This window comes from Cyprinodon tularosa, unplaced genomic scaffold, assembly GCF_016077235.1.
Source record: "Cyprinodon tularosa strain WSP-4 unplaced genomic scaffold, ASM1607723v1 ctg559, whole genome shotgun sequence".
In the NCBI taxonomy this organism is placed as follows: domain Eukaryota; kingdom Metazoa; phylum Chordata; class Actinopteri; order Cyprinodontiformes; family Cyprinodontidae; genus Cyprinodon; species Cyprinodon tularosa.
The window spans coordinates 63,701-76,773 of NW_024039295.1; the positions used below are offsets into that span (position 1 = coordinate 63,701).

The following is a 13,073-nucleotide window of genomic DNA, read 5'->3' on the forward strand; positions in this document are numbered from 1 at the left end:
AACATCCACTGACTCTACATGTTTGCCTTTCTAACAGGGCATGAAATAATCCAGTTATTAGTTAATAGTAATGATCATTTCTGAGACTTTTCTCGATAAAACAGATAAATCAATATAAAGTGTGCTGTTTTAAACTATTCAACCAATTACTTTCAGGGTAAACTTTAAAAAGAACTTCCACAAAAGTTTTCATTTCTTTAATAGTATTTATTTATTAATTTTTTTTATTTACTTATTTTTTTTATTAAAAAAAATAGTATTTATTTATAAGGTTTTAAATGCATCTTTCCTTCCCCCCTTCACTCCTATACTCCGAAAAACAGCCAGCCTTCTTCTGAAGTCATCTTTGCTGTAGTCAGGGCCCCTTAAAGTCCGATTTCTGCACCATTTAGATACATTTCTGCTTTAACACAACTGAGTCAAGTAATCGGGTCATTAGCAAGAACCTGGTGAAGTTGGTTTCATGCTGAGGAGATAGTTTATTCATTTGTTCAGATGTGTGGAGGCAGGACACGGGACCTAGATGGTTGGAATTTAGGAAGCCTGCAATAGAGTCCATCTGCCTGGGTTGCTTTTCTTTAGATGGACATATAGGCTGGTTAGGGATAAGGAGGAAATGGATTGAATGGACAAAAATGTCTAGATGTGCAGAGATGGTGCAGTAAAAGACTTGCAGAAATGATTGTATTATTCACATGCCTGCGGTTGTTATTTGGGGATTTTGTTTAGGTTGATGTTAAACAACATAAGATTTAAAATTGGGGCCACATTAATCTGTTTTTCCAAATGTCTCACAAAATTAGCAAATATGTCACAAATGTAAATGGTTTGTTGCTGCTTTAAATGTTGGGTCTTTTAGAAAGCAGTGGATATAAGCAGCCCTCCAGATAAACCAGCAGCAGCATAAAGATGTCAACACAAGCCAAGCATGAGACCTTAGGAGGAGCGAGCCAATAGAGCGAGCAGCTAGTGACGGGACAAATGCTGAAGTGAGGAAATATCTCCCAGCAAAAAAAATGTTTGAACTTCAAATATGAACAACAGGAAAAAAAAAAATATTAACTGCTTATTGACTCTTCAAGTAAAACCAGACAACTGTAAAAAAAAAAAAAAGACAAACTTTTTTTTCTCTGTCTGATGTTAAGTTTTCCTCTTTTTTGTTAGTTAATATGAAACCATATATATATCCTTTATTTTAAAACAATAAAGGAGATTTTTTTTTTCCAAATGTTTCTTTCTATTAACTTTCATCCAATGTGTGATTTAACATACAATTATTTTGACAAATTGCCAGAGAAAGTTATAAGTTAGGAAAAACATTGGGTTTTTTTTCCACAGGCTTCACACATTAGTTTGATGATACTATGACCCTACTGATGGGCCATAGTACCATTTAACCATGAGTCCTTATGTCAAAAAAAAGTTCTTATGTAAAAAAAAAAAATGTTTTAATAAACCACAAGAAACGTTTCCTTAAATTGGGGTCTTTGTCCTTGAGTGCATTTTTTAAACTAGTATTTGGCTTTTTATGTTGTTTTTAGGCACAGTTGCTATGCAGAAGAAGGACTTTGGCTAAAACTGGGATTCATATAATCTCCCAGTGCATTTTTGGATTATTTCTTCTCACTTTCTTAAACAGTCTTAGCTTAATTGGTTGTTCTTAATTGTCCTCAGGTAGATATTTTTCTAGGTGTCTTTGTGTTGTCCTCTGATGGACCAGTCCAGGGTTCACCCCACATGAGTAGATCAATGTTGCTTTTGGAAAAATGGCTTTTTCTTCTCTGAGTGGCTTTTCAGTCCATGTCTGTCCAAGACTTGTCTAAATGGGAAAATGACTCTCTCTTAGCAACTACAACTTCAGCCAGAACACATATTCAGCATGATCTAGGGGAAACTGAACCTGTCTCAATAGTGTTGCAAGACCATCCCATGCTTTGTACCTTTATATAATCCTCTAAACATCTGAAAATTAATCTGTGCACTGAAGCTTCAAGGTTAAATAATGAGGTCCATAGTTATTGTTCTTAGATATCTGGGGATTGATTTTGCACTGTGTATAAGATGTCATCTTAAGATACATCTAAAAGCACCAGAGGTTCTAGACTGGGCTTAGTGCCTATTTAGCATGATCTTGGCCCCTATTATGAAGACATAATACTTAATACATTTGTGATGATGGAATGCATCAGCACCTAAACTATAACTGATTGTTTTTTTTTTTTTTTTTTTTACATTTACAGCTTTATTTAACAATAAGAAGATGTTACTCAACAGACAGTGAAAACAAGCATATTTTTATATAGTTGTGTATTAATTTGTGTATTTTGTCAGGCAGCATGATGGGGACCATGTCCTGCAAATCAATGGCTTAATGCAACCAGCTGTTTTCTTTTTTGATAGAGACTTTGAACCAATCTAACTGTATTGTCTTTGTCAGACATGGGAAGTAACGAAGTACAAATACTTCGTTACTGTACTCAAGTAGATTTTTTTTAATATTTTTACTTTACTTTACTGCTTATTTTTATGGCGACTTTTTACTTCTACTCCTTACATTTTTACACAAATATCTGTACTTTCTACTCCTTACATTTAAAAAAATTGGCTCGTTACTTTAGTTTTGAATCATTTAAATGGAGTTACCGTTATTATTTTTCACCTCATCAATACCAAATTCAATCTAATTGGATGGGAATCTACGTTGCATTTGACACACCACTACAAGATGAATCGACAGATTCGGCGGTATTCATTAGCTGCAAATCATTGCAGCTTGGTGGCAGTGGCGTTAGCATAGTAGTATGGACGACGAGATGATTGAAAATGAACACAACAGAGATCTAGTCCTATTGGCAGACATCCATTTAAAATGTAGGCAATGGCATGAAAAAAGTGCTTTCTAACTTTTACTTTTATACTTTAAGTAAATTTACAAGTTTGTACTTTGTTACTTTTACTTGAGTAAAGAAGTTTAATCAGTACTTCCACTTTTACCAGAGTATTTTTTAACACAAGTATCTGTACTTTTACTCAAGTATGGAAAGTGAGTACGGTACTTTTGCCATCTCTGGTCTTTGTAAAGTGCCTTGATATGACCTGAGTTGTGAATTGGCACTAAATGAATAAACTGAATTAAATAGAATTGATATCCAGGACTGTCCAGCTGTCACAAATATGGGAAAGAAAAACCTAAATACTTTGCATTTTCAGCATGATATCAACACTTTGATAGAGAATCAGAGATGTCAAGTAAAAAATAACTTTTACTTACTTAGTACTCACTAATACTTTTTTACCTTAAGTAGAAATTTTAGCTATCTATACTTAACTGGAGTAATTGTTTTTTTTAGATCACTTATTAATTCTACTCCTTACATTGTTTTTTTGCTACTCCTCACATTGTAAAAATACACCCATTAGTTTTGTTTCATTTAAGCACATTTTCATTATGGCCTGTTGGTATTTGAAAAAATAAAACCATCTTTATAATATGTTTCACAGAGACAATTAAATTATTTGTCGTTGGACTTGGTGCAGCACCAATTTGTTGTTTGCTACGTACAAAAATAAATCGTTTTTCAAGATGATGCCAAATTAACTTTGACACTGTTGCCATTAGTTACACAACTAAGAAAATAACGATTAGGAAATTTTCACCAAATTGAAGAAAATGTTCCTTTAATTGGGTAGTGAAGTAAACAGTATATAAAGCTTCAGTCTATAACATTTTTTCCTGCATTCCTTTTATTTCTATACTTGAAGTAAAATTGTACTTTAACACTTTTACTTGAGTAAAAAGCTTAGGTTAATACTCTAACTTCTATAAAAGTGTTTAAAACCTCTACTTCTACTTGAGTAATAGACATTAATACTTTTGTGACCTCTGCTTAGAATTAACCTCTAAAAATACATTTATACTGCTTAACAGTAAGAAATCATCTTTTTTTTTTTTTTGTTATAAAACCTTAAAAGTTGTAGTCATATAGAAAGGGAACAATAGTGGAATCTTTCCATTGGCAAAAACACATCTCAGACCAACTGAGGGATCAGCTTTTTAGGGTTTTTTTTTTAAGCATTTTATGCCTCCTGGCTTTAGTATTTTCTATGGATAACACCAAGCTGTTATCAAAGCGTTTGACAACACATGTACCAACAGGGGCAGATTCAAAGTGACAGATAAAAGAAAGAGGCAGAAACAGAGAGAGAAGCAGGAAGGATGTTCTTTCAGACCCATGACTCACTCTCCTATAGCCTTCAGCACACATACATGTATGTTATTTATAGAAGAGATGTATATTTTGCTCTTTAAGTATCTGAATCCTTTTAAGAGCCCAGTTTCTACCCACTATCTCTGCTATTTCCTCTGTGATATCACAACCGTCTCCGCTTTGTATCTCTAAATCTCTCATTAAGTCTTATCTTTAAGGTTTGAGGTAGTCAGCCTAAGCGATCAATATGCAACATGTCCATGTTGCCAAATCGCTTTTTTTGATTGTCCCCACAGACCGCTGATTTCCTTGTCCTAATTTATTCTTTGTTTCTGAGGAAGTTAACACTACTGCCAGCTGTCCCTTTGCCATCTGTCAACTCTCAATGAGCTGCAGGCTTAAAGAACTCGCAATTAGAGGATGACTTGCACCAGGTAGCTGGTAGTACAATGGAACAGACCTTCACAGATCGATAGAGAGCAACTCATTAGCCGGGTGAAAAATAAACAGGTAGCCAGCTGTAAACAGTGAGAAACAGACAGGGAGGAGGGTTAATTTATTGGGTGCGGTTGCAAGACAGGAAAACATGGTGAGACACTGGGTAGATAAATGAGGCAACCTTGAATCTGGTGAAAATTTTAAAGTTTAACTTCAGTCTGACTAATGAACCTGACCGGGACTCTACAGTGCTTTTGAATTGATTTAGTCATTAAATCTAACAGTGACCGACTTTCCTTCATTTGATCAGCTGCTCTAGTTCAATCTGAGAGGAAATAAGATCCAGAATACATCTTGAAGTTTATATCGTTGAGAGGGCTGGAGTGTTTGAGCGTCATCGATGAAGTCAACAGAGCGCTCCCACCTGCCAAGAGCAGAGCAAGAGTGGAATCAGGAGGCCAGAGCTGATGCTGCCTGAATCCAGGATGTTGTCAAAGGTTGAATCGGTCGCAAGTATAGAAAAACATGAGTTTCTTCGGAACTCGCTAGCCTAATCGACAAGATTGATCCTCTAATTTCACATGAATAAAAATAAATTATAATTATAAAACCTACCAGTGACATGATAAAAGTTATCCTGCACTTTTGGTTTTGAGTTTTGACTTTTGGTTCTTGAGTGGTGCAGGTGAGAGGCAAACTAACCTTACACACAGCATCCTCTGAACTGGATGATCACGTAGCTAACTTGCAAACCTGCTGACCAAGACACCTACATGTTTTAATGATAATATTTAAATCTATACAGTAACACTTCATACATGTGTCAAAAACTCACACGAAGAGAAAAGACAATTAGGAGAAATTTATTGATACAATTACTTTGTCTTTGGTGCTCAAACCTCGGCAGGAAACAAAGCGCTTAATTTTGATAAACAGGAGCAAAGGCTCCCAGGCCTGAAACTGGTGGTGGAGTGGAGATAGATGAAGTTGGTCAGTCTGTAGACTGCTGGTTAGCGAGACGGTATGCTGAGCTTTATGGGGAGATCCAGTGGATTGAGTGAGCTGATACTAGAGCTTTACTCAGGGACCTGGAAGATGGAAGTCCAGTTGGATAACACAGGGTGAGAGAACCTGTCCATGATGAGCAAACATGAAGCAACAGTGGAGAGGAAAAACTCCCCATTGGGACGAAACCTCTGGCAGAATCAGGCTTAACATGGCGGTCTTCTGCCGGACCGGTTGAGATGAGAGGGAACGCAGTAAGAATCCGGGAGGAATGACACTCTGATGAAGCTTTAGCTACGCTGGTGGAGGAGGGGCTGGAGGTGGGTTGAAGCGGTGTCATCTGAATGAAGTCACAGAGCGCATCCACCACCTGCCACAGGAGCAGACAAGAGAGGATCAGAGGCCTTTTAAGATGAACTTTGGATGCTGCTTGGAATTCATGGAGGTGTGGTTCAAAGGTGATCGGCTCTGTCGCAGGTGGATGTATGAAAAACAATGAGTTTCTTCAGTTGAACTTCCGCCTAGGCTCTATTTCGTATCAAGATTTATCCTCTAATTTCATCATGAATAAAAATAAATAAATAAATAAACCTACATCATTGTTGACAGTGATACAGGTTGTCCTGCATCTTTTGGTTTTGGAGGTTTGACTTTTGGTTCTTTTGAAGTGGTGCAGCGGTTTTGAGACTTGGACATAAACTAACTCTTTTAACCACACAAGCATCCAAAAAAATTACTGAAAACAAGTTTAGGAATGGATAACGTTAGTTGCAACCTTTGCAAACCTGCTGCACAAAAGACAACCATCAGATTAAGATAAATTTTAAACGTTTCCCCTATATAAGTCTTTAAACATCTAGTCATACATGTGTCAGTGGCTTTCTGCCAGCTACAAAATCCACAAATAAAATCAACTTGTGCAACCAGTGCTTGTTTCCAAAAAGATCCAATTTGCATGTTAAATAATTAAACCCTGCTATGCAAACAGTTGAAATTACTCAATAAAAAGCTAACTTTTAAAAGATTTTCATAGCCATGTATATTAGTGAACATGTCAGCAAAACCTGTACACTCTCAGCTCACTAATCATGTCCTCGTTGTGTCTTTCTGTTTCCATCCAATCCTCTCCTCCTGCAGTGGGAGACGGAGCAGCAGAGAAGTCTGGAGGAGAGGGGCCGTTTGCTGCTCTGCCTCCAGTACCTCCCCCCGAACGGTGACAGCGAATTGAAGGGCGAGGCCAAGGAGAGAGCTCGGGGAGGGCTATGCGTGGGCGTCAAACGCTGTGCCCACTTGGCAGCCATGGATGTCAATGGCTTCTCAGACCCCTACGTTAAAACGTAAGTCTTACATTTCACGTCTCGTTAAATTGGTTATTCAAGACTTTGTAGGCCCAACTGTCCTTGACCTTTACTTCAAGGAGCTTCATTTGTGTAAAAAATCCAACATGCATCATCTAAAATGCTTTACTGATATTAATAAAAATTTAACAGAACATTTAGTTCTGATCCTAGTTTAGATTTATATTCCCTCTCAGATCTCTGTCATGATGAGCTGTTGACTGGGAAGAAACCCAGAAGCCTTTTTTTTCTCTCAGTGACAGTCCAGCCCAGTCATCTGGCTCACCATTTGGTATATGTCAGGTCTTTACACTTACCCAACTCAGCGCAACATGTTCATGAACTGACTTTTTAATGTCTCAAAAACCAGACTGCTACTAAAGGAGATCCACTTTGTTACAAAATAAAAGACAACATTTACTCCATCCCTGATGGTCACACTTTTTTTCCCCATCTGGAACCTATTCAAAATGCAGGGGAGCATTTTAACAATAGCTCTTTCGGGTTTTAATATAGCTTCCTGGATCCATATGGCTAAGAGAAAATGTTGGTACACTGAGTCCAAATCAGATTTATTTGGATTTTTTAACTTTAGCAGCTTGTATACTCATAATTGCATAAACAAATCAAAGAAGAATTATATGGATAGTGAGACATACTTGATAGTGCAAGTAAATTAAGATGAATTAACCATCATTAGCATCATTAGTATTTAGTTAAGCATACTTTTGCTGTTCTGACCTCCTGGACACAGGATATATAGCCAAGCTTCTGTCAGGATTCCTGCGGAATTCCTTAGACTTAGAGAGATTTATTTTGTTATTTTGTATAATTGAGTGTATATAAAAAGTCATTTCGTTTAAAACAGCTCTAGAAAGTTTCATTGATTGGCTAATAAGTGGACATGGGAGGCATGTGCCACTTAATTTACCCAATCAGCTCAAAGAACTCTACTGAATGTCCCTCCCTTTTTTTGAACTTTTTCTATAAGCAGTCTTCCAGAGGAAAACTGTGTACAATTGAACTACACGTATGAGTCTGGTTTATACCAGGTTCATACTAAACCGCTACGGATTAGGAAAAGGATGTTACTTAAAGGTATAGAGGACGATCTTTTATTTCTGGGTGGATCATCTAAATAAGTGGACCTCCTAATTGTCAATCATTCTGGTGATATGTTTATGTAAGGTGGTCCTACGTGCTCGTCCCATTAGCTATCTTTTTCTGCACATGCCTGCTTTCAGACGTATATGTGTGGCGAGCTTTGGTTTCAGACAGTCATTGAAGCTCACCTTTTTCACCTTGGTTCTTTGAAAATGACCGAGGGTCGTTAGAGAAAAAGTGTCTACAAAGAAAGGCCTCAGAGGAGGCAGATATATCCCGAAACACTTCCTCGCAAAGCGTTATGGGTTTTGCTGCAGCTACCTGACAGAGGTGACAACAGATAACAAAGATGGCGCAGGCACCACATGAGAGTTACGTGACCAACGGGGAGCAAAAAGTAGTGATCATCTGTCCAAACAGTAAGTTAACTGAGGTTACAATAAAGTCCACTATATAGTCCCCGTTGTGTATCTGGATTTAGGGGTTAGGTTGGACTATGAGAACAGCAACTTTTAAACAGAGCGTGCACAAGTAGAAATGAGCTTGTGCATGCTGTTGCACACGTGAAGAGGTTGGGTCTTTTAAAAGATTCGCGAAAAATCCTCCCCAGTACCTTTAAGCTCACATGTGAGTCCAGACAGGTGAGCAAATACTTTTGGCAATATAGTGTATGTTTTTCTGAGCTGAGCTTTATCAAGCACAGCTGATGTAACTAACGAAGCCCTCAGTTAGTTGCATCAGAGGTACCTGAGACCACAGCAAATAGTTGCTCTTATGAGGACTTCAGAGGTGGTAATGGGAGTAGTATGATTTAGCGATGAATTTGCATTATATCCTTTTAATAGTTGTGTTATTTTAAAGCGGATTCAATAATATATATTTAAAAAATTATAAAACTAATACATTTAATATTGTGTAAGTTTGTAGGTTATAGGGGGAAAATACTACATCCCTCAAGTCGTCTAGTTTTTGTGGTTCTAAATCTAAACGCTTTTGCCCCGCTGCAGCTCTAGGTGGTGAATACAAGACATCCGCCTTAGATTGATTTACTGACAGTTCACACCTATTTTAGGATGACCCTGCTCCAGTTTATCACTGCCATACCTGTTTGGTCTTATGAGGCTCCTTCTTGAGTGATAGATGGTTTAAGTTAATTCCACAGAGAGGAACGGTAACAATCTTCCATTGCATATGTGGAAGCCAATTCAAGTCAATGTAATCAAAATGTGTCAGTGTTGAGAAGGTGAGGAATGTTCTAATACAGAGTAAAGCTCAAAAAATGTCATGTTCGGGGTGTATTTTACTCCAGAAGGAGAAGCAAGATGGGGAGAATTGGATTATGTTGTTGTTGTTGGTGTCATAAGGTCGTCTGGAATTTCATTACTCACTGAGGACAGACAAACATTAGCGCGGGTCGCTGTCTGTGTGTCAGTGGCTCGACCAGGAAGGGCAGGAAGGTCCTTCAGTTGAATTATCCAACTTGACAGAATGTGAATAAATGAGATGTAAAATCTCTCTTTGTGTTCACTGACTGGTGAGGCTGCTAATGTCATATGTGGAAGAATTTAAAAGAACATCCATAGGAAGCTGCAAAAATAGTTTGGCTTTAACCTAAATAGATTTTTTTTTTTTTTACAAAAATGTTTTAATTTCATATTTAAACCCAAAGAGAAGGAGATGCTGATCGAAGTCGCATTAAACTTAATCTTCTTTTAGTTGCATAAACTATTGAGACTTGTGCATTTTTATGCTTTAGCACAAGCCTAGCGAAAATTACCAATAACATTTTAAATGAGGCTCATGTTACTAGTCTAAAAGCTAAGAAAGGGATTCCAAAACTTTTATTGCTGGGCTGCGCTTTCTTTTACGAGAAATTTTTTACTTTATTTCTGCTTCTAAATATTTTCTCCCTGCAAATATATCAAAACTTCAACTAAATAAGTAATTTGGCTTAGAAAAATCTTTCTAAAATATAACAACCTGAAAAGCATTTAGAAATTTGCTTCCATGGATTCCTAGTTGCATGTAATCTCTGTAACATCTTGCAACTCAGGAGCACAATGTATCCATGCTCACCTTATTGTTTTCTCTCTATGCTTCTAACATCAAGTTTTATCATCATCTTAACATCACCCAAACCCACTCATCCTTCTCTCAGCAATCTTATTCGCTGAGCATCACATCCTGCACCTGCTATCGTTTTGGATGCATGCTCACATCCTTGCCCTTTGGTGGGAGCTTCTTCCCAGATGCTTTGTTGTGTCTGAGAGCGTGTGGGAACATACGCATTCTGAGATGTGGGTGGTGGGTGGAGAGCAAATGCGAATAGTGATTTTGCCACTCTGCTTCCAGCTGGCTTAAAAATAACCTGTGAATTTAACGACCGCCTGCAAAGCAGTGCTGAGCTGGAGTCAGTGCTGTAATCCTGATCCATCCTCACACTGTTTTTTTGTTTACATTTAAGAGGTAATGCTTTTCTAACACTAAAAGTGCAAAAAATGTTTAGTGTTTTTCGTATTTTTTTTTTATGTGTGTTTTTTTAAGCGTCCGATAAGGACGCGTCTGTAGCTTAAGACAGTAGGGCAAAATATACACTGCCTGAAAATGATTCTTAAACAATGATTGCCATGAGTAAAAATAACACGGTAACCATAACTAAGAAAAGTTTTTTACTTCTCTCCAAAGTATTTTAAAGCACATATAATTTAATTATGTTACACCTATTATTATTTTGTTTGGTCATTTTGATACATAGGCATAGAATAGAATAAAATAGAATTCAATTTTGTCGTCATTGCACTGTCAAAATTACAAAGCAACAAAATATAGTTTGCATCATCTATCCAGAAGTATAAATATGTATTTACATGTGCATAGAGACTGTGTATGTTTTGACTATAAATGGTATATATAAGCAGAGAGTTTTTGCAAGAGGCTATAAATAAATACGTCAACTATATACAGATCATATAGGAAAGTTAGGATATGGATTGTATATATATATATATATATATATATATATATATATATATATATATATATATATATATATATATATATATATATATATATATATATATATATATATTAGTAGGGTTATAATACATGTTAAATAATGACAGATAATAGCAGATAAAAGATTTACTGATTATATACAGCTATAATTGAGTATGTGTAAGTGCTGTTGGATCCGTGGACGTGTGTGTGAGGACAGTTCATATGTTATTGTTGTGTGTTGGGTTTGTGTTTTGGGGCGGGGGGGGGGGGTGTACAGTCCTTATAGTTGGTGTCAGGAGGCGTTCAGGAGTCTGACAGCTGTGGGGAAGAAGCTGTTTCGATGCATGGTGGTTCTAGTCCGTAGGCTTCTGTAATCCCTCCTAGAGGGCAGGAGTGAGAAGAGTGTGTGTGCAGGGTGACTGGAGTCTTTGGTGACTTTCTCGGCCCTTTTCAGACACCGCTTCCTGTAGATGTCCTTGATGGCAGGGAGCGGTGCCCAGGCGATGCGCTGGGCAGTTCTCACCACCCACTGTAACGCCTTCCGTTCAGAGGCAGAGCAGTTCCCTTACCAAACTTTGATTCAGTTGGTGAGGATGCTCTCACTGGTGCAGCAGTATTAAACTATTAAATAATAATAAAATAAATAAATAATATGTTCTAATTGATTTGAATTAATTATTACTCAGGTTATTATGCCTTTCTACTGATCAGGTCCTTAGGGAGTTTTGCTGCGACCTTCTCAGCAAAACAGACACCTGCTTATTTAACAACTATAGTTTAAAAACCAGCATCTTTTTAAGTGCTTTTAATGTTTTCACACAATGATTGTGTTTGTTTATGTTCTACACAGTCCATGGGCCAACATGAACACTTGAATGGAAAATAAAACTCATTCTGATCTCATCAATTTGACTATATAATCTGGTGAACTGTAAAGTGCCTTGAGATGACATGTGTTGTGAATTAGCGCTCTTTAAATAAACTGAATTTAATTTAATCTCTTACCAAAATCGTTCAGGAAAAAAAAAAACATGTTGTTTGTTAGAATCCTGATAATAACCAAATTATGTCCTTTTGATATATTTAAACATTCATCCAAATAAATATATTTTCCATCCTTTCATTTATTGAATAATTATTAATACTTAGATCAGCACTTTTTCATCCTCCATTCTTATGTCCTCCAATGATTTGATTTTAAGGAAGTTAACCATTGATGATGTTCAGTGTTAATAAAATATTGATTCTTAACACATTAGCAAACAAAACTGTAAATTGTGTAAATTAAATACATTTCTGTTGTTTTTTCAGTTACTGAGCTTCGTCCAGAGGGATGTAAAAAGGAGTTTCTCTGTGCTTTACCTTTTGTCTCTTAACAACAACAAAAAATCGGGCATCTAAAAAAAATTTAAACAATTTTAAGTGTTAAGCCCATTGCTTATCTTTTTCAATTCAATCCTAAAATGAGTGTTGTTAAATTAAAGATGAGCCATCTTTTTTCTATGTTCTCTGGAAACCCATCATTGTTCAGTTTAAAGTTGCCAAAATATCTGATCTCTACTCAGGAGTGGCTACATTTAGGCTCATTTGTGCACTGAACCAGTCCAGAAATAAAAACAGATAATTTTATTTAAAAAAACACAACTTTGACTTAAAATAATTTTTCTATAGATACGCTCATCCTAGAAGTTATTCAGGATAAGATGCAAGAGAGAAGAAAATTAGTTAGACAATGATTAATTATTTTATGTTTCCCCACATTGACCTTTATTCCTGGCATTTGTTGTTTCTTTTTGCATCTGCTCACTTTCATGTTGAATCAAAAGGGTCAGACATGACAGAGTCCCACGTGTCTGTTTCAGGTACCTGAAGCCAGATGTTCAGAAGAAATCCAAGCACAAAACAGCAGTGATAAAAAAGACCCTGAACCCAGAGTTTAACGAGGTAATGTCCATGTCTGTTTATTATAAGTCAAACTGGATGC

The 13,073-nt window shown here is 36.7% G+C and overlaps 1 protein-coding gene across 2 annotated transcripts in view; it reads left to right on the plus strand.

Moving 5' to 3' along the window:
- Positions 1 to 13,073, plus strand: part of LOC119796737 (double C2-like domain-containing protein alpha) — a 44,192-nt gene that overhangs the window by 26,391 nt on the left and 4,728 nt on the right. For both annotated transcript variants that reach the window (XM_038305422.1, XM_038305421.1), the window contains 2 exons: positions 6,789 to 6,988; positions 12,952 to 13,033. In XM_038305422.1, the coding sequence (XP_038161350.1) occupies positions 6,789 to 6,988; positions 12,952 to 13,033 (282 nt within the window). The remainder of the gene's footprint in view (positions 1 to 6,788; positions 6,989 to 12,951; positions 13,034 to 13,073) is intronic.